Below are 26,781 nucleotides of genomic sequence, written 5' to 3'. Positions count from 1 at the left end.
AAAGTCCTATCTAAAGACCCAGTTTCCTGCCTGCTTCGCCCCCAATAGTCTCCATCAATCTTTGTCGGATATGCTCCCCAATGACCGTCTCAGTTCCCGAACCATCTAAAGCGTGACACTTGAGGTCCAGATTTCCGTTCAGGAAAAAGGGTGTGCTGTATCGGGCCTTGGTATTATGATTAACAACACGATGGCGTGCACTCCGGTAGTATCCAGCAGTCCATTTCTGCATCATATCACCCATATTGATCACGTAGGAGTGTTCCTTCACTGGAACGGGAACCCAAGTCTGCGTTGGTGGGTAAAAGACTTCCAATCCCTCTCTGCCTTCTTCCTGCAGCAAGACAGAGACATTGCCGAAGTCGGTATGGTCGCCCACTATAACCATTATCAGATACATGAATGATGACGGAGGAAGGGATAACATACCTCCAAACTGTTTATCATTTTTAACCGCTTGAGGGGCATAGTACAAAAGACGCAGCGGAGCCGACGGGTTAACTGTCAACTCATCGAAAACGTCGGGCGGACAGCCCCAATGTTCGGGAAGACCGCGAGCAAGGATCTTGAGGATTACCTTTACCATCTCAAGCATCTTTGCGTGATATTTCATCACGGGGATCCGGAAGTCTTCGTCGGCGAGTGCCTTGGGCCATTGATTGGGTCCCGTGTGGAATGTGCCCGCCTCGGGTGCATCGGCGGGTGTCTCGCGACCGATGATAAACCCCTTCTCTCGTTAGTTCCACTTGTCCAGTACCCGGCTAATCGCGACATACCTCTTTTGTATCTGGTAAAAGACCTTCCTGGTGTATCTGGAGAGCAGGTGGCTCGTATCCTCGGAACGACCGGCCCATGGCCTTTCCGATCCACGTCTCCATCTTGTCTTCTTTAGGGAGGGAGAAGTATAGTCTGGCGCAGTTCAGGATTGACTGGCGGTCTTCCTCGGGGATGCCATGGCCGACAAGGTAGAAGAATCCAAAGGTGTGGCATGCATCGCTCATAGCCGTGACGACTTGTTCCTTAGCCTCAGCAGAGGCATTCTCGTCCAGAAACGGGCTTATATCCACAGTAGGGATCGCAGTTGGAGGCAAGGCACCGTTGCTGCCCATTGTGTTTGTTGTTTCTAGGATATTCTGGGGATTATGGGGTATATTTTGTCTATCGATGTGCGGCTTTAAAGTTGAATTGTGACAACTATTCAGTTCTTGTCAAATTGAGACCATGTCGAAATCACTACAGATAGACGAGTTACAGTCCTGCGTACACTCTCAGGCCTAGCAATTCATGATCATGCGACATGAAACATTTTCTAAAATAACTCCGGTCAAGTTTATACTACGCTGATAGCATTGTGCCTTGTACGGAGATACGTTTGGCGTAGAATCCGACAGTTCGATTCAAAGATATATTTGTTGATAACTCTTGCATAACGAAAGTCCACGATAGGCCTAACCCCTAAATTATTACGCGTCGCAATAACTCAAGTTGCATTAAATAGACTAGTCTATTTAATATAATTACATTTTTGTTTTCTTCTAGCAATCATGTTTCTTCCATAACTTTAGCCCGAGACAGGCAGTAAGCACTGGAAAAGGATACTCCGACGCTTAACCCTAAAGATCATATTGCAGGAAAAGGCCTAATAAAAGTTATAATTGTAATAACATAATACAATAGGACAAAACAATCACACAATATAGGAACAACAGCCGGCAAGACATAACTATCCTCGGCGCTTGCGAAATCAAGGAATCCCTTAAAAACCGCTCAACCACGACTCACCACAAAACCAAATCATACCGTCCTCCCCAAACTCATATCTATAAAATTCATTATCTCCAAACACTTCCAAAATGTCCGAAAAATACGACTGGCTCGTCCAAATCCCTGTGAACACAGCCGACATGCAAGCATGGGCCAACGCCCGCGAGGCGCATCTCGCCCACCTCAAACCCTACGTTGCTGATGGAACCATCGTTTTCGCCGGGCCTACCCTAGCAGCGCATCCCAAAAGTCCGGAAGACAAGTTAGAAATCACAAGCAGCGTGATGATGTTCCGAGCAGGGACAGAGCAGGAAGTGCGCTCCATCGTTAGCAAGAATGCCTTTGTCGAGGTGGGCGTTTGGGATATGGAGCGTGCGGTGGTATCACCTTTTAAATGTGGAGTAAGGGCTGCGGCTTGATCAATTTGATTTGATTTGGGATGTTGGGATATTTTTGTTTATAATGAAATAATGCTCGATATCTAGCGTCGTGAGGAATTAATGTTACAATATCGCACATATTACAAGATCAGGTGAAGAGGTTATAGACCCCTAACGGGCATATTAGTTTTAATTTGAGTTGGGGGTATATTTATAGTTGATTAAGATCCGATACGGAAGATTTCACCTCGTTCCATCCACCATCTCCAAAATTCCATACTTTTATTCATAAGTTCGTATCATCCGACAAGCACCCGCTCGATCCACATCCAACAACGCAGTTGGGACTCAAGGCCACCTCACGCTTTGGTCATAAGCTTGGGCCCATACTTGCCCACGCGGATCGCGGCATACATAAGACCAGCGGCACAAGTCGGGACACCACCGAAAGTCCACAAGCTATGCCAAGCCAGGCCACCAGACCCTGCATTGAGGATAGCACCACTACTAGGTCCACTAGTGAGCACACCCAGCGCGATAATCGCATATCCCATCCCAATACGCGTCCCCAGTCGGGACTTGTCCTTAGTGAGCATGGCGAGACACATGGGTGGCAGACCAATAAGCGCACCGCTCATGAAACCAGAGAGTAGAGCCATGACGATGATCGCGCCTTTGGAGTGCACGGCCATCATGCAGAGCATTAGTAGTCCGGAGATTAAGGAGGCTGGTACGAGGAGGTTGAAGGGGCCTGTCTTGTCGGCCATCTTGTTGGGGATTGTTCGGCCGAAGACGGATGCGGCGTTGAAGACAGCGACCAGGTAGAAGGCGAGGGAGTCATCGGTAATGCGCTCCGCGGCGGAGTAGTAGGACAGGTAGAATAGAATGACGAACAGACCCATGTACGCGATGAGGGAGGTGAAAATAAAAGACATGTAGCCGACGTCGGTGAAGGCTGTTGGGTCCAAAATGGCACGAACCTTGGGGGGCTTCATGCGCAGCTTCATGACGCTCAATGGGATCAGAAGTGTACCCAGTGCAATGAATCCGATCACGCGAACGGCCCAGGGAAAGCCGATCTGGTTGATCAGTCGGTACAGCACGATAGGGTAGATCACACCACCCAGCGCGGAGCCTGAGGCAGCTATGCCCATGGCCATGCCCATCTTAGTGCTGAAATACTGAGGAATAATTGCGACGCAAGGAACGAACAGGCATCCAGTTCCGATACCGACGACAAAACCTTGGGCGAGCAGGACTTGCCAGAAAGTATGGCAGAGACTCAGCATCATGTGCCCGAAGACCACCATGAAGCCGCCCACGAGGAGGAGGGTACGGAGAAAACCGCGATCATACACAGGACCGGCGAAGAGACCCACAAATAGCAGCATGAAGGCTGCGATCGAGCCAACCCAAGAGATATCGGAAGAGCTCGCCTTGAAAAGATCCCCGGACTCATAGTAAGTCTGATAGGCCCCGAAGGCGTTGAGGATACCCCAGGTGTTGAAGTAGAGCATGAAGCTTCCCAACACATTTAGCCAAGCTAGGAGACCGCCATTGGGCGGAGGAGGCGGCCCTCCGGGCGGTCTAGATGGAGGCTCTTGAGGCTGTGGCGGCATACTCTCAACCGGCTTCTCGTCGTGCGATGATGAGTCGCTCATGGTGGCGGTTTGGATCTCTGTTTCTGGAATAAAACTTCGATAGACAGACTTAAGCAGTAAGCATTAAAGGAGTGACAATTATAGAAGTGATAGCCAAGATACAGTCTTGAAGGTTTGGTTCGTACCATCCCCATCTCCTTTTCCCTTATATACAAGATCGTTACTCGGGGCTAGGGTTAGGCCTACTCGGAGAATTCACCCAAGTTGTCGATCCTCGGAGGTATTTGGCCCTTGGCTCGGAGATGTTTGGACATATAGGGTTTTATGCATCTGGATGGGTCTCGAGGAAAAAGATACTCCGAGCATCCAATGAAACCGACTCCGTTTCTTGGAGATGAAGCATTTGTTATTCGACAGAGTTGTATAGGGCTTGGACATTTTTTTTTTTGTTTTTTGGATTTGTTTTATTCTATATTTTTTCACTTCCAATTTATAATTAAATTCTAAGCGTGCATACACGATATCTTTTAATATAATAATCTAGAATTATGTACCTAGAACGTGGCAAACACATGGCAAGAATATATATATATATATATATTTTTGATAGACTAAGTAGGACTTCTAACTTTTGTTAGAGATCACTGTCTCACAGATAACTTAAAATAAATTCTCTATATAAAATGTTTGATCTCTAACGATCATTCCAAAATCTTAAACCTTCCTTAATCTTTTCCATCCAATATTCTTTCCTGGGAAAAACCTCCATCTAAACACTCAAGCCCGAGAGTGCCTATATTTAGTCGATACACCTCACACCGCTGCCCAACGCATAGACAACAATAACACAACATCCACGATGACAATCGACACCGACCCAACCCTGCACCTCCCACGAATCCTCTGCCTCCACGGCGGCGGCACCAACGCCCGCATCTTCCGCATGCAATGCCGCATCCTCGAACGCACCCTCCGCCCACACTTCCGGCTCGTCTACGCCGAAGCAACTCTCCCAGCCCGCCCAGGCCCCGACGTAACATCCGTCTACAAAGGCTACGGCCCATTTAAAGCCTGGTTGCGTATACACCCCGAAGACCCCATCCAAAATGCCTACGACATCATCGACAAAATCGAGACCTCCCTAACCGTCGCACAAAAGGACGACGACTATCGCGGCGCGACAGGGGAATGGGTCGGGCTCCTTGGCTTCAGCCAGGGGGCTCATCTGGCCGCTAGTATCCTCGCTACGCAGCAGGAGCTGCGGCGGCGGGGTGGAGACCATTCGGTGTGGCCGCGATACCGGTTCGCTGTGCTCTTGGCGGGGAGGGGGCCGCTGAGATGGCTTTGTCCTGATTTGCCTATGCCGACAGGGTTTGTGGATGCCGCGCAGTGTACGACTGGGTGTGAGCAGCCGGTTGTTAGGGGTGAGTTGCTGTTACGGGTGCCGACTGTTCATGTCCATGGGTTGGCGGATCCGGGGCTGGAGTTGCATCGTGCACTACTTTATCGTTATTGTGATCATCGGGCGGTGGCGCTTGTTGAGTGGGGTGGGGAGCACCGTGTACCTATTAAGGGGAAAGATATTGCTCCTATTGTGCAGCAGATATTGACTGTTGCGTGGCGGGCGGGCGTGTTGGGTGAATCTACTGAGGTTTTGGCGAAGGGGTATGGTATTGAAGGCTGGATTGAGAGGTTTCAGATAGATTTATTATAGCGGGTTGAGTTAGGGCTGGCTTTTAGGGAGTTTACAATCTCATTGGTGTTTGGCGCTACGCCGTAGCTAGATTTCCTGTCGATCTCCATGGCAGGGTAAGTCTGATCTTTGCTTTTTAAAAATCAGCCGCTCTAGCCAAAGATAAACTAGTCATATAGTCGCTTGAAACTCTCCAGAGAATAGTATTCTCGGAATAACCTTCTGAACTTAAATTGGCTGATGCGGAACCGAGTACGACAGACTATCTCTCTCGGCGAAACTATACACAACATTACCCAAAGTGAAGCACCGTAAGCCACAAGGCACTGGCTATTATAAACATGTATCTAGCATTTTTAAGAGCCACCTGATCGCATATCTGCCGATCCAGATTTGCTCAAAATGATCTCCAGAACACCAGAAATGACTGCTACCCCTGAAATCGCTATCGTTGGCGGCGGCATCGTCGGCCTCGTCCTGGCCGCCGGCCTGACGCGAAGAGGCGTGAAGGTGCAGCTTTTTGAGCAAGCACGCAACTTTCGCGAAATTGGAGCCGGAATCGGGTTCACCAGAAATACAGTGGGGTGTATGGAGAAAATCAACCCGGGTGTCGTGAGAGCGTTACGCTCTGGAGGAGCAGTCAATGTTTCGTTGGACCAGCAGGACCCTAAGTCGTATTTGAGGTGGATCGATGGCTATGGTCAACAGCAGGAAAATGACCCGATGTACCAGAAGCCGCTCTTGAAGCTCGATGCGGGAGTCAAAGGATGGGAGACGGTCCGCCGGGACCAATTCTTAGATGATCTCGTAAAGGTCATCCCCGAAGGAGTGGTTCATTTGCAGAAGAGATTGGATACTATTGAGGACAACGAAGACGCAGACAAGGTAGTTCTTAACTTCACTGATGGTACTAGAGCCGAAGCGGATGCTGGTTGGTCTTGGTTCCCAGTCCTCACTCTCTCACTATAGCTGACAATCATGGCCCCCAGTTATCGCGTGTGATGGCATCAAATCCAGGACGCGACAGCTCCTGCTCGGTGCTGACAATCCCGCCTCGCACCCGCAGTATACGCACAAGGTCGCATACCGAGCATTGATTCCCATGGACAAGGTCCGCGAGGCGATCGGCGACTACAAGACTTTCCGACAGCACATGCATGTCGGACCAAATGCCCATTTAATCCACTACCCGGTCAACACCAACACCATAGGAGCGACTGTTGTCATTTCTGATCCCAATGACTGGCCCCAAGACAAGCCCACCACGGCTCGAGCCTCACGCAAGGATGTTTTAGAAGCACTAGCCCACTGGAGTACTCCCGTTCGCAACCTCGTCGATCTGTTCCCCGAAGAGTTGGACCAGTGGGCGCTCTTCGACCTGTTCGAGTACCCGGTTCCCAAGTACAACAAGGGGCGAATCTGTCTGGCGGGCGATGCTGCACATGCATCTAGCCCCCACCACGGTGCCGGGGCCTCCTTCGGTATCGAAGATGCACTTTGTCTGTCCACGTTGATGTCCGAACTGATCATGGATCTCCGTGATAGTCGTACATCCAAGGCCAACGCCTTGCGAATTGCGTTCGAGACGTACGACCAGATCCGGCGGACGAGAACCCAGTGGCTTGTCAATAGCAGTCGGCGTGTTTGCGACTTGTTTCAACAGCCAGAGTGGGCTAACCCGGCTAAGCGGGTGAAGACTGAGTCTTGCTTTGAGGAGGTCAAGGACCGCTCATATAAGATTTGGCACTTTAACTCTGCAGCTATGGTTGACGAGACTATCCAGAACTACAGGGAAAGGATGCAGTTGGTGACGAATAGCGCAAAGGGCGCAAATGGGTTGAATGGTGCGAACAATGTTAATGGTATTCGGTTGTAGATCTTACATAATGAACGTATCTATCTCCTTTCGATTTTCAAATATGCGTTTTCGATAGGTGTGTAGAGTCTAGAATAAGTGTACAGGTCTCCTACTTAATACCTAATATTTTTTTAAAAAAAAGAAAATAAAAATAAAAAAAAGGTAGATGAGTAGAGGAGTTTCTTAGGAGAAACCGACGCTCAAAATAGTTTATACCATACAATATATCGAATCACTTATATAACCAGACCCTAACTCCCTTTCCCGGAACACAAAAATGAAATAGAAGAAAACAAAATTATAATCTAGAACAATAACAAGCGCAGAAACACTAATGATCTTCATGCCACAACTTCTTCACATCCCGCTTCACACCCCTACCCAAGGCCTTAATCTCCTTCTTAAGGGCCTTTTTCTCCTCTTTCGACCACTGACCACTCCTCTTAGCGGCTCTCACTTCACGAACGTACCCTGTTAAAAGAGTTGAGGCGTTCTCCACCGCACACTTGGTGCACTGGTTCTCGTCGGCAATATCGTTAAGAGACACGATAAGCGCCTGCAAGATGTCCTTTGATTGGGGCGTTTGAAGCTGACGATCAAGATGAGGGGTTTGTGAGGCGCCATGCACGCTGCAGGAACCCTTGGATCCGCTAGCCTATGTGTTAGAGGCATTGCACTTAAATAAGTGGAGTGATCGACCTACCCTTGTTTCTCGGTAGCGTCCGATGTGGTGGAATGTACCGACACGTTGGTCTGGGACTTTCCGTCGGACATGTTTCTCATGGTCATTTTGGGGGATTTAATCAAAACTTAAGTTAGGCGTTTGTGGATGAATTGAGATTTACTTTGAGATTGTTCCAATGGTTTTCTGAGGATACTTGGAGGATGTTCGAGCACAAAATCGGCGAATAGGCTGGGTTTATATGTGCAAGAGGCCAGGTATAGGGCATATCCGAAAGTGGTTAATTTTCCGGTCGGATATAAGGCCTCGGCCGAAGAGTCTCGGAGTTTCTTTCGATTGTTGCCTTGCCATTGATGCCTTGTTGCCAAGAGAGGGCCTGAAACACGTGATGTAAGCTCAGCTAGTGCTGAGAAAGTACGAGAAGAAGCTGAGCTCTTCATTTGCCTTTGACATATTGCTCTTCCAGAGTCACAGTTTCTAGTAGCTATTCTGCGAGCTCAACTGGAGTGCTGCCGCTCAAAATGCTAGAGTCAGTAAGCAATCCAGTTTGCTAGGCATTCTACCATCTCAACGTAACTCAAGACGGGTATCTGTTAGTATGATAAAGTACCGCAGGGACTCCCAGCTGTTTAGGCTCTGGAGAACGGGAAAGAGCCTGCAGTTCGCAAGATACTCCAAGAAGGGACCGATCTAGACACCAGAACCGCGCGCTGACGAAGACTCCCCTTTTCTTGGCGGCAGCGAACGGACACGAAGACGTGATCAGACTACTTCTGCTTGCAAAAAGCCAAGGGATAAAGACAGCCGCATGCCACACTATGTTGTAGCCAGTAACGGGCATACTGCGGTAGTCAGAGCCTTGCTTTAAGCACCGTACCGGTCTTTAATTATGTATGACACCACAAGGTTATGTTGACAATAAGATCATAAGTGAGATAAGGATAGTCCACTCAATCTATTTTTAAAAATACAGCAGTCGATTTACAATGGTCATGAGTATCGTTTCATACAGGCGATGGCTCTTTACAAGCCCCTAATTACTGAAGCCACCTCTGGGGTACCCTGAAGCTCGAGTTCGAGCATCCTTGCGAGACTGTTAGCAGGTGCTAGATTACTGAGAGCCGCAGAGAGGGCGTTGAAGTCCGTCGTGGTGTTCTGGTTGAGCCCCTTGCATGGACGAGCAAATTCGGCACAGATGAATAGCGCGATAGATGTAAATGGATGGACCTAAGAGGTCGGTTAGAAACGCTTATACAGGCCGCAGAAACAGATTCATACTTTGAAACACCCAAGTTGAGCCAGCTTCTGTGCTTGATACCGCATTCTTTCTACCGCCTTAGAAGCTTTTTTTTCGTACACTTTATAGATGTCCCGGTAAGTATTCGTCGGTTCTGGCACAGAGTTCAAAGCCGTGAATAGGATAAGTACTGCAGCTTGGGTCAACATGTCGATGAATAGGAGCGTGGGATCACACGGGTCTTGATCAGTGGACAAATTTGTCTGAACCTCGTGGCTCAGGATACTATCGAGTACTCGATGGCGAACCAGAAACTCTTGAGATGTGGGTTCTATGATACGCTCTACGTGGCATTGGTTTCGGTGACAGAGACAACGTGCAAAAACGGATAGTATGACGATCGATTTGGCGTATGGGGAAAGCTGTTTCTCGCTCTTTTTAGCTATTGCTGGGGCCAGGAAGTCTGTATTAACAGATCTCTGGCATTGAAAGGCTGCCTCTGGAGCCGGTAAACGGGTGAGAATCTATAACCATCGGATAGTGAGATAAGCAGGTACTTCTATAACCAGAGGGTCTCTTACCATTTCGTCGTTTAGTGTTAGCGGTAGACCATTGACGAGATTACCATAACGATCCAGTGCATATGCTGTCCAAAATGTCCTCCTCCGCTCCTCTATCTCTACCAAGGAGAGAGCTGGTGATTGCCAAGCGTTTGGGTTGTCAATTTGGTCAAGCTTCACAAGATGGACAAGATGGAAGCAGCGGCCGGCGCTGATCCAGCCCTTTTTAGGGTTGATTTTCAAAATCTCGTAAATTGCCAGTAGTAGTCGAGCCTGGGCCAACTCGATTGGAAGAGCCTCGTTGGGCACATTCTGCTCCCATGCGTCTAATGTGCAACACGTGTGGGTGTACAGTAAGGGCAAGATACCTTTAAACTGGCTTCCCATTGATGCAGCAAGCGTTCGTATGGCATATTGTAAGCACGTAAAAGGCTCACTTGAGTCCAATTCCTTGGCTGCGCGAGCATAGTATCGCTGCTGATTGATGATGGGCGCAAACGGGTAAGCCCGTTCAAAGAAAAGATCGTCCCTGTCATGAAGTGTTAGTTTATTACTGCATCACCGAGAGAGTAGACTCAAAGTACATACAGATCCGCAAGCTCTAACGGTGATAACTGAAGAGGGAGCTGGCTTGCCAGGAATTTCGGCGTCAATGCCTGAGCACCCAAGTCCAGGGGACTCATGTCGGCTTCGAGCGGCCAGGTTGACGACAGTGGGTTCGATATATTGCTCGGTGGGGTTGGTTCGGATGAAAAGTACGTTGAATCTGGGAGAGACCCAATCGGTTTGGCCCATTCACTATCTACATCCAACAGAGGAGCCATTGAAGGCCATTTAGGAAGCTCCATCGACTGCGCTTCCATGTGATAAGCGGCACACTCTTCCGATGACCCTCGCACTTGTACAGTGTTATCCTGCTTAGTTGGCTCTTCAGCGATATTCACCTTGACTGAGTGGTCTGCATCGAAGACTTTGAGAGTAGGTTCTACATGACCCGGCCCATAGCCCGTTTGGCCCTCAGAGCTCTCCTGCAAAAGACGCTCGAGCGACGCTATATCTTCATTAGCAACAGCTCTGACCCACTAAACGATCTGACCTCTATAACCTCACCGATGCGAGACCTAAGAATCTTAACATGACCCTTTCTCGGGCCTCGTGGCCGACGAGCTGTGTTTGTGACGCATGGCACTCCCAGGTTATTACAGGTGCCACACTGGGGCTGATTCATATCGCACCGGAGCTTGCGGGAACGACATTCCTCGCAAGCCAGCCCTTTGTTCTGTCGGCGGCCCTTTGTCGCTGTTGTCGTATCGTCGCTCATTGGGTCTTGTGGTTCTGACTATCACTGTCCCGTCAGGGTTGAGTGAGCAATGAGGCCCGACCAGCGGGAGGAAATTCCAATCCAATTATGAGACTGGCGCGGACCCAGAATCTACCCCGGTGTACACGGTGCCCAGCTAGGTTAAGAAGCTTGTAGTGACTCGATCTCTCCTTGGCCCGCTAAAGATGATCCCTCGAGATAGATCGCCTGACATGGCTAAGGTCAGACTGACCCTCTTGTGGCGGAAAGGCCAGACGTTGATATCTGTAAATCCAACGCTCCAATAGAATATATGCTGAAACTATCATTTCCTTTCTATCAGTCTTGATAGCTCACGATGATACTAGAGCCCAACTAGTGAACCTCGGGGCCCGGACCGAGTTACTAGTGGTAAGTAGAAGTGGGCGACCGCCATGCGCGCAGGGCGTCCTGATTTTCAGGCCATTCTAGCAAGATAGTTCTATTGGACAAATATCTGTACTCCGTGTCGTGGCGTAGCATTAGCTCTTGGTGGCCATCGCTGTGGACCAATCTTCGCCTGGAATACTTCATGGCCAAGAATGCGCACAAACCCATTGTCGAGAGAGGGTCGCCATTGCCCCATCGTTCAGTAGCACAGTCCATGCATGAAACTAGCTCCACTTAGCGTCGGTTAGGGCCCCATGGGGTTGGTACTCTGCCCAGACTGGTTGATCTCCAGCCTTACATATCTGGCACACGCCAACCAGATGTGTGCCTGCATCCAACACGACCAAGATCAGTCCACACTACACCTACTGCGCAACTTGGGGATCTCTTCCCGCCAATCATTGTGGCTGTTGTGTAATAATAACTTCAGTCAGTAAGCACTAACGTGCTCCAGGCTTGGGGGCTATTGGGGGCTATTTCGGCGAGATGTTCAATGTGAGAGAGTGCTGAGGTTGAAGAACCACAGGTTATCTATGATCTACTTCAAATGCAACAGTAGGAGATACAAATGATATTATAATTACTTTTGTTGGTGCGGAATCAACAATAACTGCACCAGTGTTCAGGTGATGGCGCAGTAATGGCTTATCGTTGCATAATGAAAGCAGATGATCTCCGGCCCCCGCTCAAGCTCAGACTTGCATTTACTGTTGCCTATGTACGAGCTTGGTATTGGACTTAGTCTCTTTTGCCTGGTACTGAGACTGACTCCTACCAGGGAAATATTCAGTTGGGGTCTAGACAATTCCGTACGCGGACCTAGAAAGCAAAGAACAGACTATCAACTCATGCCCTATTATGTCCCTCATACGGCCTAGACCTGCTATTGCGGCAGAAACTGTGGAATCTGCGCTATGTCATCGTACATAATTTTGGAACCCGATAGCCAGATGCCGCCGACTGCCCATTAAGCTCTTCGAGAACAGCTTTCAACCAAGGGAAACCTACCCCCTAAAGGCAAGTAGCGCCACTTGACATGTCACCTCTGAAGCAGCGAAGTTGATAGATATAATGAGTAGTATAATTAATTGTAGAACAATGTCACTAGTTCTAGTGTTTGTGAATATGATTCGCTGCATGATGATAGACACCACTTAAACTAAGAGAGGCGCCACGGAATGACGGCCCAAGGTTCTCTAGAGCCAGAATCAAAGACAAACCCGGCCTATTCCAGACAGTCACACTTAAAATCAATTATGCTGATTGCTATTTCCTGTTGGAAACTCAATCACCCCAATTGACTACTGCGATGTCGATTCCAGCCGCTAACAGAAGAAAAGTCTGGACTCACATAAAATCTGGGTCACGACTCCGTATATGTAACAATATCAAGGCTGGCATGGACTGCAATAAAGCCAGCAGTGTGTCTAGTAGCTTTTGCACAACTTCGCTGTCTTAAAAGGACTCCTCGTTCAAGTTCATTTAGCATGAAGTACCACATTGTGATCGTCTCTTGCTTCAGCATCTTGGGTGCCAGCAATTCGATCCTTAGACCAGCCCCAATCGCCTGTGGTGAAAGTATGTCAGCCAACCTTTCTAGCCAACCCCGACACTGACAGGTGCTTAGGATGCTTCCGTGAGGATGATTGCACCGTTGGCTGCTCCTGTGACTTGGGCAAGCAAATATGCTATAGAGTATGTGAACAATGCTATGGAAGTATGTCAGTTTCTCATGCTATTATTCCACTCCTGCTAAAAGAACAAGGGTGTTATGACATTAACGATTGCAAGCCTGGCTGCAAGTGTGGTCTCTCTCGTGATCTTATCGAGGGCATGTGTATTCCACTGTGACTGTTTCCTTATCCCGCGATTTGGGACCAAATCCTTTGGTTTGTCACTTGGATTTCACTTCGTAATAATCTAAGTGTAATTGCATAGTTCACTCTTTTGTTCAGGATCAAACCTATGTCCAACCATAATGACCATCACATATATTATGTTAGGAGTGGTGCTGTAGCTTCACGGTTAATCATCTTTACCTGCCTTTTAATCCCGGTGGGAGACGAATGTTTCTGTTACACCATTGAGAGTCTATATGGTCACTTTTCGGTGAGAGCTTGTCTATCTGGGACGGTCCACTCGAGTCTAGAGTGCAGCGTTATAGAGTTTCTTTGGAGACTTGGATTTTAAACCCAGGTCCCATTTCATTCCTGCTACTCGAGGCTATACCATTCCGCCACAAATCTATGCACATGTTTATTAAATTCAGTGCGTCCCCCACTCCCAAGTCTACTTATCGTTGACAGTACTTCAGATACTTCATTGTCTATCCATTCCTAGCTGTTCAAACATGCGCTCCCATTTGGTTATAATCGCTCTGTTTGCCACTCTAGTAGCTGGCATGTGTGGACAAGGTAAATACGCCACGAGGCCAGTTGTGCGCCAGCTAAGAGGCCCTAGGATGTAGCAGAGACGATGATTGCACTGCCGGCTGCAGTTGCGACAGTCGGAAAAAACTATGTGTCTCAGCTTGTTTTCCATGCATGGGCGGTGGGTAGACCGATCACGAACTCTCGCCCAGCTAATCATGGCTGCAGGGTGTATCAATGACCTCCATTGCAGCAGCGGCTGCAGCTGCGATATGGGTAGCCATTTGTGCGTTTGATAGCTAGGCTAGATATCTGCAAAGGCCACTGTGATCGCAAATTTACGGTTATTTAGAGGAGTAGTAGGCCCGTCTAGCTTTCGGGATTCAGGGCAAATTGGGAGCAGCGGGATAGAGTTACTGTGGATGCGGGCTTCGAATGAGCAGTTGGTGATTGCTTCGGCATTGAAACAGATGCAAGTCTACTATGCCATCTTCATCTTGAGCAGTACATCAAATGTCAGTAGATTCATCCTGACGTAATGAATTGGGTCTTGGTGTGACATGGCATACCGTTCTCACATAACCATGTTTCTAAGTCCCTATTTTGGTATGTCCTAGACTCTATTCTGACCGTCTAGCATACGAACACAATAAGGAATGGTGCGTCCAATGGGAAACTTATCCTTGCATTTGCATTTAGAGTCAAATTATGCATCATATCACTTTGGATAGCCACATACGTCTTCCTGAAGGTGTGGTGAGATAACCCGCTCAGCCTACGACCCTCTCTTTACGGAACTTAACGACGTCCAACTAGCTATTAGATACATAAGCTATAATGGAGCAGATATTTTCTTATATGTTCCAAAGGTTACCTTTGCCTTCTAGCGACTGATTTACATTGCCTTAGGCAACCTCACAATGTACTTCTCAATTATCACTATAACCCTTCTCACAGCTCTATGCCCTAGGCAGACTCCCCCACCAGGATCCATCGCAGGATGCAGTCAAAGTAGTCATTGCCCCCTTAGACAAGTCCTTTCTATACCTTTGTAACTAAGCTATCTATAGAATGTGATATCACACATGACGACTGCGGGACTACACTGCAGGGCTGGAAGTGTGATCGTGGAACATGCAAACCCGTTGCTTGCAACAGCGGTAAGAGCTCCCAAGCTGAACGGCTAAGGAAATTTCTTTCCCAATACTAACTGTGAAAAGACTACGACTGTTGCGGTGGTTATATGTGCAAAGGGAGGCGCTGCACGGGATGTCCCCATGCCTGCGACACCGGTGAGTTAAGCATTCATCAATTCCCAACAGCCGCTAAGATTTTCAAGTGCAATGTTCTTCGGATAACGACTGCCCCCCGAGTTGCAAATGCAGCTCTGCGGAGAAGCATTGTATTCGCGAGTAGTTGTAGAGAGAAGTATTGTTATAGTATGGCGGCAGTCTTCTCTTGTGGTTTCTATAGCCAAAATTTACTTAATTTATCATGCACTCTTAGTAAGTTTCAACTTGGGAAGTAGATTACAGGTATTTTCCCTGTGTATAATATCTAGCTTTTATCAACGGCCTATCAATTGACACGGGGTACGATACCAGGTCTCTTCATTATTTGCTCCCGACCTGTACGCGTGCAGTTCCTCTGAATGGTAGTACAACGGGGAGTACTAGAAGTGCTACAAAGGTTATGGTGGTTAAACAGTTAGGTAGCCTAAGGATTCAATAGCTCGGGTATGGAATAAAACGAAGCGGGCAGTAGGAAAAGTAGTTTATTTTGACTATTCCTTCAGAGAGCAACGGAGACACAGTGGGGGATGCCTCTGCATTTGCATGACAGTATGGGGAAAACCTATGGATAAGGGAAAAACCCATGCTGAGGCACATAGCAAAAGATATAAGAGGCTACTTGAGTCGAACGCACACTCCCATGGCAGAGCTGCACTTGCATCCAGTGGTACAATCATCGTCGCTATTGCAGGCTGATATCTCTCACTATTGTGGGAATAGCTTGTGGGGACAGCGTTTTACTCACCACCACTACAGGCGAATGCAGGAACATAAACAACATCATTTGCAACTTCAGCGGCTAATTAGTATATGTATGGTGTCAGGATGGTGGACCTACCAGCATATTGACAAGCCGGCAGGGGGACAGGTTCAAACACCCTGCTAGCGGCGAGAGTAGCAAGGACAGCGGCCACGGTAATGATGGAAAAATACATTTTGGATGGTTAACTAATCAACAATAAGGATAGAGAAGGGTTACCAGGTGTTCTCTCCACTCTTGAGCAGTATAGAATGTGCACCTTTGTCCAGATACTTTACTATCAACGGTCCAATGGCTTCGAATATAAACTGATCGCTTAGGCGTAGCTCGTGATATCACCATGTCTCTCATCCTGATGTAACCTGGATTTCGAGTTCCGAGCCACATTTAACAAGTACCAACTCTTAAACTCTCCAGATTTTCACATATATCAGTTTGACTGGAACAAGACATGATTCGCTTGATAAATATTCCTATAATACGGTGCCTGGACGTCATCCCGCCTTTAACCTCATTCCAAACCAGAAAATGGAGGAGTATCGAGAGCCTCTGACATCAAGTCACAAGCGTAATATGAACTAATAACAATTGTTATAGCTCGTTGTGGCGCATCGTAACCTATTTTTACTACGAAGGTTGTGGAACAATACATTAAGACGTCCGGAATTACATTGCGCGTATTCCATTGTCGATATTAGGTAGCCGACCAGCTCGGTGATCCAGGTTGTCGACGAGCTCATGACCGCAGAACTCAGGCATACAATTCAGCTTCAGGATTGCCCTGTTTCGAAAATCCTCGGAGGGGAGCTGCATTTGCTTCGCTGTTGCACAAGATGGTGTGCGGACAGATTGTCAGTATACTTCACTACTTAGATGGGGCTTCTGATCGAACGCTAGGTTCATCTCTGAGTATGGCACATACGTCGTTATATGTAGATCAGTTATAAATTTTATGTCTATTATAATAAACCCATAGTATACATATTAAGGAGTGGTAACTCGATGGGGTTGGGACTGAATTCCCACCTGCCATAATTTCATGAGTCATAAATGTTCAAATTCCAACCGTTGATGTATGACCTGGCCATATACGTTGTACACAAGGGAAAGAAAAGAATGATGATTATCGAAGGGGTATTATTTTACAAATTCGTAACTTTGAGACACGACGACGTCCTTATGTATAACGGGTCGATCGGGATGACTGTTCTGCCGGCTCACCAACGATTCCTCGGTTCCCTCAACGCCTTCTGCGGTTGAGATGAGGTGCGCTTGGTCAGTCTGTTGAGTGAAGGAGGCCGGGTCGACGCGGCTCTTCCTCGAGGCAGAAAGTTTCTTCCAATTATCGAGCTCATGGCTGCGCACGTAGTAGCTGCCACTATTGGCGTTGCTGCTCTTGTTTTTGACAGAGACGAAGTACGAGCTCAAGGCGGGCAGACAGGCGCATATAAGGCCGATACCTGCTTCAGCGTTACTGGGAGTATATTAGTTTGGGAGTCTTTACCTATGCGAGGAAGTAAACAGAGATCTTACGCGGTCAACACGGCATGTATCCAAAACCACGTTGTGTCAGTTGTCTGGGCTTCCTCCACCATGATCACTAGTCGCCAGATACTAAATGCTGTAGCAAGTCCACCCGCTCCCAAAAGAGCGATGACCCGTAACTTCTTCACGCGCGACATGTGCAGTGACCACAGCATCGGTACCGGTAGAATAAGGATCCACAGGTCGCTGACAATGCTGATGACGGAGTCGGCGATGATGACCTTCTGCTGATCAATGCAGGACCCACCGTGCTCAATTCCATACCAATATGCCGAAATGGGTTTGCAAAAGAATATTTTGATGAACAGGGCGGGGATATAGTAACACAGGAGCACAATCAAGCTGGCGTGGATCACAAGGACTTTACGGCGATCTGGGGCAAAGATCCGTAGCATAACCGAGAGAAGGGCAAGCTTGACGACGAACACCGTGGGGACGTAAATGATCGTGATTGCGTAGGATGCCTGGAGTCAGATTCGCATTAGCATTGCTGGTGTCTGATTTACACTGAGGACTTATGGATGGTTTCCTTTTGCAGGGGCAGGTACCTTCTGGAAGTCAAGGAACTGACTCTTTGGCACGTCCCAGGCATGATACCCGCCGCCGTGAGAATTTACTGTTTCTGTTAGTTATTGTTCGCTGTCTGGCATTTGCTGTGAGAATAAGGATAACGTACGAACAAGCATGTTGATGCAGAACCCAAGGAAGAGTACCTATGAATGGGCGTCAGAACCAACTCAGGAAATTCAATGCCAGGTGTGATACCCATCCTGCAAATGTTGTATCTATATCCAGTCAATATCGGAGCTGTGGGCCATGCATTGCACAAGGGCAACCGTTCACTCACAGTCTTCCAGTCCCAGGCGTTTCCGAAGACGTATATTGATAATTAGGCGCAGTATGACGATAATCGTAACAAAGATGATACATAGCAGTTGCGTTACCAAATTGACCGTGTGGAGGGCATCCTGCGGGTGTTCAAGATTCGAGGTGAACCCCGGTGGTGGGGGTATCACCGGTTCTTCGGCCATGCCAGGCAAGCGACTAGAGACAATGTATACGCGGGCGTGTCGACGTGGGCTGGGGAGGTCAAGCCTTTTCAGACATACTCTCTGAGACAAATGGAGATCTCAGTCCAGTGATCGACATTCGGGAAACGAGGGATGTGGAATAAGATTGAGATAAGACGAAGGCAGAAGGGAAGGAAAGTAGGGAAAAGACAACGGGGGAAAAAAAAAAAAAAAAGAGGGTAATGGCAAGGAAGCAGAAGGTTGCATGGTGTCCATCCCATCTTATGCATCAAATGACTATAAAATTGCCCAAGAAGCACAATAGTTCCTATGCATCCACGACAATCTGCACCCCAAAAACGAATACCATTCCATCAAGCACTCAGGAGGGCGACCTGACGACTCCAGAGCGCTAAATCCATCCTGTTTTAGGCGAGACATCTTGGGTCTCAACGATCCGTTCCCTCGGCCCGCTCAAGCAACCGCCCAGGCCGGAGGGTTTTTGTCACAGCGGCCCTGCAAGGATTCTCGCAGTGGACAATCAATTTCCAAATATGGAACCACGCAGGTGGAGCAAGGAGGAGGCGGGTTACATCGAATCTCTTATAGTGGGACTCCTATTTCGGAGGAAGTAGACCATCAGTTCGCCCATTCTCTCTTTTCTTTTCTCTCAGAGATAGGTATCGTATTAACCAATGGGCATTCTGGGACTTACTTCAGGCGTATAGAGTAGACTGACTTGAATTCAACATATATAATTAACGCTAATGCATGTCGCCACAGACTCAGCAGTCAGCACACTATCTCCAACGGAAATGATTTCCATATTCCTCAACCCCCGGGATATTGAGACACATTTTCCCTACTAGCCTCCCCTACGGATGATTATTTTAATATCCTCGTAAATTATTCCGATTTGGTAACGTCTCTTACCAACTAACCCGACGCCTGATGGGCTGTGGAGATGCGAAGGATTTCAAGCCCTGTCTAGAGCCAATTTAGCATCCGCCGCGGAAATTCTCCCGCATCCGTGAACCGCGTTTCTGAAGTAGAGACCTGCCTTAGATTGGACGAGCAGTGGGTCCATATAAAATGCCCTCGACATTTTAACGCATTAAAAATTCAGCAGATTCATTTGGTCGGGAGGATTCCGTTGGCTTAGCTCTCTGGCGTAGAAGGATTAGGGTAAATGCTGCAGAAACTTACTCTTATTTCCTGATTGATATACCCAATTTACGTAATGAAAAGAAAAAAGAACTACAATCGATCCTCAAAGCTCAATTAGTGTAATAGAGAGAAGCAAAGCAGAAACAAATTATAATTTGTAAAGGATGCAAAAAAGAAAAAGAAAAGAAAAACCGTTACATCAAGAGGTCATACACAAATCGCTTCCGTCATTGCCGCCAGGATCCACCCGCTAGATATTTACTATAAATTGGTCTAACCACAGAGTATTCGGTCTTCTTTACGAGGCACCAGTAAGCCTACCTAGTGCCTTCCTTCTAATATAGCGCCAGTGCGCTATTTTCAAGACGAATTTGAGTTATCAGCACAGCTGAATGCCGATCCTGTCAACTTAGATGTCAGTAGTGGGCCACCAGCGCAGAGTAGTCAAGCACATACCAATGGTTCCAGAACTATAGGCATCAATGATCTGAATAACGACGCCATATGTCGCTCCGACTAAAAAGAACAGGCCCAGTAGCACCAGGCCACAATGAAGCAGGAATACAACCTTCTCCTTCAACGTTCCATTCTTGTAGTGCCAATGGTCATAGAGCCACAAGCAGCCCGGAAGACTCATGGCAAGTGGGGCAAAACATACCGAGCCCACAAGGGCAATCAGATAATTAAAGATCGGGATCGCCTCGGCCAGAATGAACGAAAGGGCACCGAGAATGACCGTGCTTGCAACCCAGGTTCCCCAGTGGATGACCGTGTTGGCCTGCAAGTGCCGCGAATTTCCTAAAATACGCACGAAGACATATTTGGCAGCCACCTTCAGGGGTCAGCCTGCAACCAACGTGGGATTGACTAGAATAAATGATGGGTCAACTTACATGCAGGTACAGGGTAGCGCTCACGATCAACCCCACCAGCGCAACTCCGTAAGACACCATCTTGATTGTTTGTCCCGCGCTCTATATAATGCCTGTTGTTAACCTCCGATCCGCATCCAGGAGAAAAAGTAATAAAAGTAATACGCACCCCCAGCGATGGGCTCGCCACCCACTTCCCACACCAGCGGTAGACGACCAAGCTAAAAGCGAGGTACGACGCGGTGACGAGAGCCATACAGAAATAAAGTGGCTTCTTGTAGTCCTTCGGGTTGCGCATCTCCGAGATCACAGGCAGGAAGGCGCTGGTGCCCGCCGATGAAACGAAGATCGTACAGGAGGCAACCATGCCGGCTGCAAATCCAGGGTTATTAACCGCAACAAAACCCAACTCATAGGGCCCCTCCTGAGGTGCAGCAGCTGGGCGGTCTTGGGTTGTTACTCCGATCACAACGATCAGCACAGCGGCATATATGGATATAAATCCAGCGTAGGTGAGCCAGCCCACATGTTCAAGCTTGCGAATGCAGGCAGTTGCGATGATGATGACCGTGGCTATCAAAGACCACCAAACGGTGCACGTAGCGTGGTGGGAAAGGGCATTCAGCGCGGTAGTCACGCCAATAATACCGCTGCCCGTCACCAGGATGTAGGCAATGATGAATAAGAGACCCGTCGCTTCTTTCGCAACTACGCCGCCGAGGACCTCAGCCATGTCAGCGATCGAATGGCAGTGAGGGTGTCTCGTGCGAAAGTTGCCTAGAATCACGGCACAATAAGTGTTAAAGCATCCCCAAGCCACAATACTGATTGAACCCCCTACAGCTCCCAGGGAGTATAGTGCTGATGGCAGGGATAACACCCCTGTCGCGAAGAGGATCTTGATGAAGATCACGCCCGCATTGAACCAGCCTACCTTGCGGAAGTTGACCCCAGTATCGGTCTTTTTGAAAACTTCCTGCTCCTCGAACGTTGACCCATGAGGACTTGCTTGCTCCCTGTCGTAAGCCGTATAGGCCTCTGCCTTCTCGTTCGTCATGCCGATGAATCTTTTTCTTTTGGCGAAGGAAGATGTCTTCAGACAAGATCTGGAGTGGACAGGCAAGCTCAAAGAACTTCAAACGGGCCACGTGGGGGAGGCAGCTGTTCCTTTTGTTTTTTTTCTTTTTCTATTTAGTCTATTGAGCAGAGAACTACTGTAATGGAGGCGGGTGAGGGCCGATCCTTCTTCATGTCGACTAGGCTATATGCTGATTCGCCGGAGTCCAATAAACCAGGGCCTTTTAGCAGCACGGCCCATGACAACCCATCCACTCCAGACCCACTCGCCATGTTAACTAGGAGGGGTTAGGGTATGGTCTGATATATTGTCTTGCCACTCAATTTATAATAGTGTCAAATTAACTCTGAAGAAGTAGGGAATGGATTGTCAACTAACTCCCTAGTAAACAGCCTAGACTGCTAGTAAAGACTGTGCAGAGTTTTTTTTTTCGAAACCATCTGATCCAGTGCCTAATAGCTAGGCCATTTTACCTCGTCAACAAACCCTATAAAGTGACTACCAAATGGTATCATGGTGGATTATGTGCTGACGACTTATCCGTCCGTAGTCTAGGCGTGAAGTGGCTAGTAATAACCAATATGTAATTCCGGCTACTCTTTACTAAATTAGTGTTGGTCTTCGCTTAGCTCACTAAAAGGAATGGCACGCATTAGACTGTCATTATCCCTATTTTCTCTTCCTCCAATTGTTCGCCAGCGTCCAATGAATCTCTAACCACTGGTCCAAGCACCGGACGATAGGCACAGGTACCTTGTCCGAAGTTCTAGCTTTTAGGCAGTAGTTCTCTAACTAAAAAGAAGAACAAGAAAGATGAAAGAAAGAATAGTACACGAATATAATAGCCTGATAGCGCTGAGGAATCTACCTAACTGTTTCTACAAAGAACCCATTCTTTTGTCGTCATATACTAAGTACGGAGGAGAGTAGGCGCTTAGTAGAACATTTTATAGCCCAGGGCCCTCTTAAGGGTTCTGCCTATACTCGGGAAATTCATCTTTCTAACTTCCTTGACGACATTATCCATAGAACTGGCACATATAGCATAACATCCACAAGTTTATCTATTCTTCCCCCCAGATATCTGGGGAATATTATCCACATGAATGCCTCTGCGACTAGCTAAGCCTCAGTCATATCGTTCATCCGTGTTAACCGAGCTCCAACGCATTATATCTTTCAGCGCTGGTGCTTCAAATTCGTGACTTGATAGTGAAGCTTTCTTTTGACTGAAACCCGGGGCTAGGTTGGCTTTTAGGCTCGAATAAGTCTCAATTTTAGAACCAAACCGACTTAAGCCAATATAATGAAGAAACCTTGGTATACATATATGTTGATATCTTCACTTACGTTCCTCGTATTCGGTGACTCGATGACTTGCTCAGTCATAAAATCCATTGCTATGTCTTCTTTTTTGTCTTAGTGAGAAATGAAACACCTAAACTCTTCTAGCATTCTCAGCCAGCTCCTATCTAGAATTGTTCCTGGTTGTTCTGGTGCACAGGAAGCTTCTATTCAGATCATGACTACTGCTATCAGTATTCTATATATCTACCCCATATCAGCTTCCCACAAGCATGTAGGGATCTCCAGCAGCAAGGACATGGGCATCATTTCCAAGGTCAATGGGGTAGTATCAATAACACTGTTATCTTCAAACTCAAGATCTAATCTCTCCCCAAAGGCCGAGGTTACGAATAATGACATGGCACAGGCCTAATTGATTACATTATCTCGGCTGTAGAGATGACTCCATCTCATGAGGGAAGAAACGTGTTATAATCTTGTGATACTAGAAATACAAAGCACTATATAACACTCTAAGCAACCTATATCTATCCTCTCTTTCCTTCGTATCCCACACCTCATATTGCAATATCAACATCAGAAACCCAGAAGTCAGACAAAATGCCAAATGCAACCACTCCGCCAGAGTCTTACGCAGCTCTCCCTTTCGAAAACATATCTGTCTCCAATGTCCCAGAGACCTCGCCCTCCGTCACCAGGGTAGTCCTCCTAATACTCAATCGCCCACGCCAGTTCAACGCCGCGACAGCGCAAATGATCGAGGAAATAATCTCCGCATACCAATACTTCGACGTCGACGACCGCATAAAAGCAGTGGTAGTAACAGGATCGGGACCAGCATTCTGCGCAGGTGCCGATCTCCAAGTCGGATTTTCCACCCTAATCGATGACTTAAAGAAGGACCCCTCGAAGATTGAATCTCACAGGGACGGGTGGGTACTCCCACCCACTCTTCAGCCGTTTACCCCCTTAAGCCTTGAGCTAACACATTACCATATAAAAGAGGCGGACGTGTCACCCTAGCCATCCACAATTGCTCCAAACCCACCATCATGGCCATCAATGGACCTGCCGCCGGTTTCGGAATCACCCTTACGCTCCCAGCAGCAATCCGGGTAGCCTGTGCAAGCGCCAAGATCAGTCTTGCTTTTTCGCGCCGCGGTCTAGCCATGGAGGCCTGTAGTTCTTATTTCCTCCCGAAGCTGGTGGGAATGTCGCGTGCGCTGCACCTGGTCACGACTGGCGCTACCTATGCTGCGTCCGACCCGTTGCTGGGCAATCTTTTCTCAGAGGTATTACCGACGCCGGAGGAGACGGTTGCGTCGGCGCTTAGGATTGCGGGAGAGATTGCTGCGAGTACTTCTATAGTGAGTACGAAGGTGATGCGCGATTTGATGTACAGAGCTCCTGGAAGCGCTGAGGAGGCGCATTTGTTGGAATCGAAGGTGTTTCTTGGTATGTTGATGTCCCGAGATAGTGCGGAGGGCATGAAGAGTTTTGTTCAGAAGAGAAACGCGGACTTTAAGGGGAATATGCTTCGTGATGCGCCATTTGGCTGGCCGTGGTGGAAGGCTGTTGACGCTGCTTCAACTGAGAACCGCAACGAGGGGGGGAAGGCTAAGCTCTAGGCTTTCTGGCTGTCGGGGCTGGGTGAGTCCAAACAGTTTACGGGTTGGTTGAATATCCGTTTTAAGGATATTTGCTTCGCTGCACATGTGTGTAGTTATTAATCGAGATGCTCCTTATAGTGTATGGCCATTGTCCAATTAGCGCACAATTAATTGCTCGCGCAGACACGTAAGAACGACGGAGTTATGTGAATGTACAAATTATGGAAGAACGTCACTTCGTAGAACCATCCTTCTATGAGTAAGAAGCTATGGCTGTATCATTGTGTCTGTGTCCTCAACGCAGACTTGAAGGCCGCTGCAACGTCTGTTTGTCTAAATCCGGGCGCCCGGCCTAGAATAACAACACCACGGAGTAGCCCTGGCGTATGTTAGGAATTACACTCGGTGGTGGGATATTGCAATCAGCGGAGACCTACTGCTCAGAAACTGTTCGATGTCCAACATGTTGCTTTTAGGGCGCATAGTCAACTCTAAATTTTCGGTCCCTTAACAAAGTCAGCGCTTTGGGTTTGGTCAAGTGCGTTCGGTCGTACCTTCATGAGCGGTAATAGGGCTGTTAGAGCCAGGTTTCGATCGACTAGAATTCATCTCTTTATCCTGTCCATGGGGCTCGGCTGGCTGGCGAATCCGATCACTGCGTACGATGGGGCATAGAGAAGAACCATATAAATTCACTCCTTTTTCTCTGAGGTAACCTTCCACATCGCGACAATCAAACCACTCCCCGCCATATCCGCAAAGCTCCAAATATTTCTGATGATTTAGCGCTTGGCCAGCATCGGTTGTTGCTCCTGAGGTCTGGAATAGCCCGAGAACCCGTTTAGGAACCCTCATGTTAGAAGGGTAGATAGGATTTCCCAGATCATTTTTCTTAGGATAGTGCGTCCCAGCACCGCCGACTGTATAGAACGGAAGACTTGATATCTCCAAAGAATCCTTGGCCCCACCGCTGACGAGCCTCCGGAAAATAGGGTACATCTGTGCTCTGTTCTTTATGCAGGGAACCAACCTGAAAACTCGGTATACTTCGAGGGGTTGAGAGCGTGGGTCGCTAAACAAGCGAAAGGCGTACTCCAGACAATAACGATGGAGCCTCCGGCAGAAATCTTCTTCTCTAAACGAGTATGTGTAGTGAGTGTCTCTCCGTTGTGATTGTGCAATATCTTGGATGCGGACTGAACACCTGTTCGATTTACTTTCCACTTCATCGCTGAACGATACATGACGAGGCCTCTTCTTCACACGTTCTACCAGAGCATCTGGGCACTTCGTCTTTATGTAGTCCTCCAGGCAGTCACAATTGATCTTGGAAGAGTGGTCACTGGTCACGACATCCTGTTGCAGTGGCGATGGGATTTCCTCGGAATCGGCACTAGGCGGGCTGCCCTTTCGTGCACTGAATTCTGCAAGAGCCTCGGGGTTTAATATTAAAAGATTTCTCATACAATCGAGATGCCTCAAAAGCGCAGGATGGCTAGTCCTTAGTTCTGATGGAAACGCAGCCTTATAGTCTTCGATTGCAGATGCAACCTCATTAAGGGTGTTCTCCAGTTCTGCCACACGTTCTTTAGCACTTTCGTAGCTAGCTTCTTTTTTGAGTCTGTATGTCCGTTGAGCGCGTCGGATCTGATCTCGACGATCCTAAGTATAGTTTAAGTATACTCCGACTCCATGTAAATGGACCCAAGGTCCTACCTCTGATAGAATAGCTTCACCACTACCAGCATCCAGCCTAGGTCTCCCTGAACTTCTACACACATTGCGTCGAGAGCGCAATTTTGACATATTTTTTGAGGGTTTATCCTGTTTAGCCTTTTCCGTGTGTGACGACTCTGCCCTCTGAGCTGTGGACGAAATGGTCTGCTCTTGTTCCCCGTCAGAAACTATTGTTTCGGTGGGTACAAGTTCCGACTTCGCTGAGCCATCGCATTCGGCTAATATATACTGACGCGCCGAAAGCATATCTTGCAAGCGACTGTCCGGGCTGGTTTGCCATGGGTTCACCATGTCGGCTGGAAAAGCCGTGCGTTCGGCTAAACAATCGAAGTGTGTTTTTGCTGTCTAAAGTTACTAGCTTGTCACTAGACCTATTCGCATGGCGGAGAGGAAGTTCGGTTCGTACATTGAATGCATCAAAAGTAAAAAGTCGAAGGATGATTCTTATTCAGGGTTGTTGAGATAATGTAATCTACTATCACCTCGGCTTCCAACCGGGTCAACGGTTGGGGCAGATCCCGTCGATGCC

The 26,781-nt window shown here is 47.9% G+C and overlaps 11 protein-coding genes across 11 annotated transcripts; 4 read left to right on the top strand and 7 right to left on the bottom strand.

The window, feature by feature from the left end:
* Positions 1-10: 10 nt before the first annotated feature.
* On the bottom strand, positions 11-1,109 carry BDW43DRAFT_313237 (isopenicillin N synthase family dioxygenase; the record flags this gene model as incomplete). Its single annotated transcript, XM_032047549.1, has 3 exons — positions 11-378; positions 430-727; positions 777-1,109. The coding sequence occupies 3 exons, from the start codon at positions 1,107-1,109 to the stop codon at positions 11-13; spliced, it is 999 nt and encodes a 332-aa protein (XP_031897992.1).
* Positions 1,110-1,777: 668 nt separating this feature from the next.
* Positions 1,778-2,256, top strand: BDW43DRAFT_282941 (uncharacterized protein). Its single transcript, XM_032042704.1, has one exon. It carries the CDS (start codon positions 1,854-1,856, stop codon positions 2,181-2,183), a length of 330 nt encoding a protein of 109 aa, XP_031897991.1. The 5' UTR covers positions 1,778-1,853; the 3' UTR covers positions 2,184-2,256.
* Positions 2,257-2,299: 43 nt separating this feature from the next.
* BDW43DRAFT_282940 (major facilitator superfamily domain-containing protein) lies at positions 2,300-3,903 on the bottom strand. The gene has a single exon (XM_032042703.1). It carries the CDS (start codon positions 3,803-3,805, stop codon positions 2,504-2,506), a length of 1,302 nt encoding a protein of 433 aa, XP_031897990.1. The 5' UTR covers positions 3,806-3,903; the 3' UTR covers positions 2,300-2,503.
* A 701-nt stretch (positions 3,904-4,604) lies between these two features.
* On the top strand, positions 4,605-5,459 carry BDW43DRAFT_313234 (serine hydrolase FSH; the record flags this gene model as incomplete). The annotated part of the gene is made up of 1 exon (XM_032047548.1): positions 4,605-5,459. The coding sequence occupies one exon, from the start codon at positions 4,605-4,607 to the stop codon at positions 5,457-5,459; it is 855 nt and encodes a 284-aa protein (XP_031897989.1).
* A 359-nt stretch (positions 5,460-5,818) lies between these two features.
* On the top strand, positions 5,819-7,314 carry BDW43DRAFT_320846 (FAD-dependent oxidoreductase; the record flags this gene model as incomplete). Its single annotated transcript, XM_032049185.1, has 2 exons — positions 5,819-6,369; positions 6,428-7,314. Exons 1-2 carry the CDS (start codon positions 5,841-5,843, stop codon positions 7,312-7,314), a joined length of 1,416 nt encoding a protein of 471 aa, XP_031897988.1. The 5' UTR covers positions 5,819-5,840.
* A 180-nt stretch (positions 7,315-7,494) lies between these two features.
* Positions 7,495-8,147, bottom strand: BDW43DRAFT_282938 (uncharacterized protein). The gene is made up of 2 exons (XM_032042702.1): positions 8,000-8,147; positions 7,495-7,946 (listed from the first exon to the last, which is right to left on the bottom strand). Exons 1-2 carry the CDS (start codon positions 8,083-8,085, stop codon positions 7,628-7,630), a joined length of 405 nt encoding a protein of 134 aa, XP_031897987.1. The 5' UTR covers positions 8,086-8,147; the 3' UTR covers positions 7,495-7,627.
* Positions 8,148-8,917: 770 nt separating this feature from the next.
* On the bottom strand, positions 8,918-11,471 carry BDW43DRAFT_282936 (uncharacterized protein). Its single transcript, XM_032042701.1, has 5 exons — positions 10,886-11,471; positions 10,364-10,826; positions 9,797-10,304; positions 9,257-9,739; positions 8,918-9,205 (listed from the first exon to the last, which is right to left on the bottom strand). The coding sequence occupies exons 1-5, from the start codon at positions 11,094-11,096 to the stop codon at positions 9,002-9,004; spliced, it is 1,869 nt and encodes a 622-aa protein (XP_031897986.1). The 5' UTR covers positions 11,097-11,471; the 3' UTR covers positions 8,918-9,001.
* Positions 11,472-16,919: 5,448 nt separating this feature from the next.
* Positions 16,920-19,116, bottom strand: BDW43DRAFT_282931 (uncharacterized protein). The gene is made up of 6 exons (XM_032042700.1): positions 18,318-19,116; positions 18,236-18,255; positions 18,147-18,183; positions 18,019-18,086; positions 17,459-17,934; positions 16,920-17,399 (listed from the first exon to the last, which is right to left on the bottom strand). Exons 1-6 carry the CDS (start codon positions 18,499-18,501, stop codon positions 17,063-17,065), a joined length of 1,122 nt encoding a protein of 373 aa, XP_031897985.1. The 5' UTR covers positions 18,502-19,116; the 3' UTR covers positions 16,920-17,062.
* A 744-nt stretch (positions 19,117-19,860) lies between these two features.
* On the bottom strand, positions 19,861-21,833 carry BDW43DRAFT_282929 (putative neutral amino acid permease). The gene is made up of 4 exons (XM_032042699.1): positions 20,689-21,833; positions 20,541-20,621; positions 20,104-20,479; positions 19,861-20,048 (listed from the first exon to the last, which is right to left on the bottom strand). Exons 1-4 carry the CDS (start codon positions 21,574-21,576, stop codon positions 20,008-20,010), a joined length of 1,386 nt encoding a protein of 461 aa, XP_031897984.1. The 5' UTR covers positions 21,577-21,833; the 3' UTR covers positions 19,861-20,007.
* A 1,672-nt stretch (positions 21,834-23,505) lies between these two features.
* BDW43DRAFT_320845 (ClpP/crotonase-like domain-containing protein) lies at positions 23,506-24,533 on the top strand (the record flags this gene model as incomplete). The annotated part of the gene is made up of 2 exons (XM_032049184.1): positions 23,506-23,837; positions 23,909-24,533. 2 exons carry the CDS (start codon positions 23,506-23,508, stop codon positions 24,531-24,533), a joined length of 957 nt encoding a protein of 318 aa, XP_031897983.1.
* A 260-nt stretch (positions 24,534-24,793) lies between these two features.
* BDW43DRAFT_313227 (bZIP transcription factor) lies at positions 24,794-26,543 on the bottom strand (the record flags this gene model as incomplete). Its single annotated transcript, XM_032047547.1, has 4 exons — positions 24,794-24,894; positions 24,953-25,021; positions 25,070-26,177; positions 26,232-26,543. The coding sequence occupies 4 exons, from the start codon at positions 26,541-26,543 to the stop codon at positions 24,794-24,796; spliced, it is 1,590 nt and encodes a 529-aa protein (XP_031897982.1).
* Positions 26,544-26,781: the final 238 nt, after the last annotated feature.

Source organism: Aspergillus alliaceus, assembly GCF_009176365.1.
Source record: "Aspergillus alliaceus strain CBS 536.65 unplaced genomic scaffold BDW43scaffold_36, whole genome shotgun sequence".
NCBI lineage: Eukaryota > Fungi > Ascomycota > Eurotiomycetes > Eurotiales > Aspergillaceae > Aspergillus > Aspergillus alliaceus.
Note: the sequence above shows the minus strand (reverse complement) of the source record. Positions and strands in the feature narration are given on the sequence as shown.

Coding starts and splice junctions, on each gene's coding strand:
- BDW43DRAFT_282941 (XM_032042704.1), top strand. CDS start 1,854: ATGTCCGAAAAATACGACTGGCTCGTCCAAATCCCTGTGAACACAGCC.
- BDW43DRAFT_282940 (XM_032042703.1), bottom strand. CDS start 3,805: ATGAGCGACTCATCATCGCACGACGAGAAGCCGGTTGAGAGTATGCCG.
- BDW43DRAFT_282938 (XM_032042702.1), bottom strand. CDS start 8,085: ATGACCATGAGAAACATGTCCGACGGAAAGTCCCAGACCAACGTGTCG. Junction 7,947..7,999: donor GACGCTACCGAGAAACAAGG/GTAGGTCGATCA, acceptor CACATAGGCTAG/CGGATCCAAGGGTTCCTGCA.
- BDW43DRAFT_282936 (XM_032042701.1), bottom strand. CDS start 11,096: ATGAGCGACGATACGACAACAGCGACAAAGGGCCGCCGACAGAACAAA. Junction 10,827..10,885: donor GATTCTTAGGTCTCGCATCG/GTGAGGTTATAG, acceptor ATGAAGATATAG/CGTCGCTCGAGCGTCTTTTG. Junction 9,206..9,256: donor CTCAACTTGGGTGTTTCAAA/GTATGAATCTGT, acceptor CCGACCTCTTAG/GTCCATCCATTTACATCTAT.
- BDW43DRAFT_282931 (XM_032042700.1), bottom strand. CDS start 18,501: ATGGCCGAAGAACCGGTGATACCCCCACCACCGGGGTTCACCTCGAAT. Junction 18,256..18,317: donor ACGCCTGGGACTGGAAGACT/GTGAGTGAACGG, acceptor GACTGGATATAG/ATACAACATTTGCAGGATGG. Junction 18,087..18,146: donor CTGCATCAACATGCTTGTTC/GTACGTTATCCT, acceptor TAACAGAAACAG/TAAATTCTCACGGCGGCGGG.
- BDW43DRAFT_282929 (XM_032042699.1), bottom strand. CDS start 21,576: ATGACGAACGAGAAGGCAGAGGCCTATACGGCTTACGACAGGGAGCAA. Junction 20,622..20,688: donor TGGCGAGCCCATCGCTGGGG/GTGCGTATTACT, acceptor GGCATTATATAG/AGCGCGGGACAAACAATCAA. Junction 20,049..20,103: donor CTATAGTTCTGGAACCATTG/GTATGTGCTTGA, acceptor CTAAGTTGACAG/GATCGGCATTCAGCTGTGCT.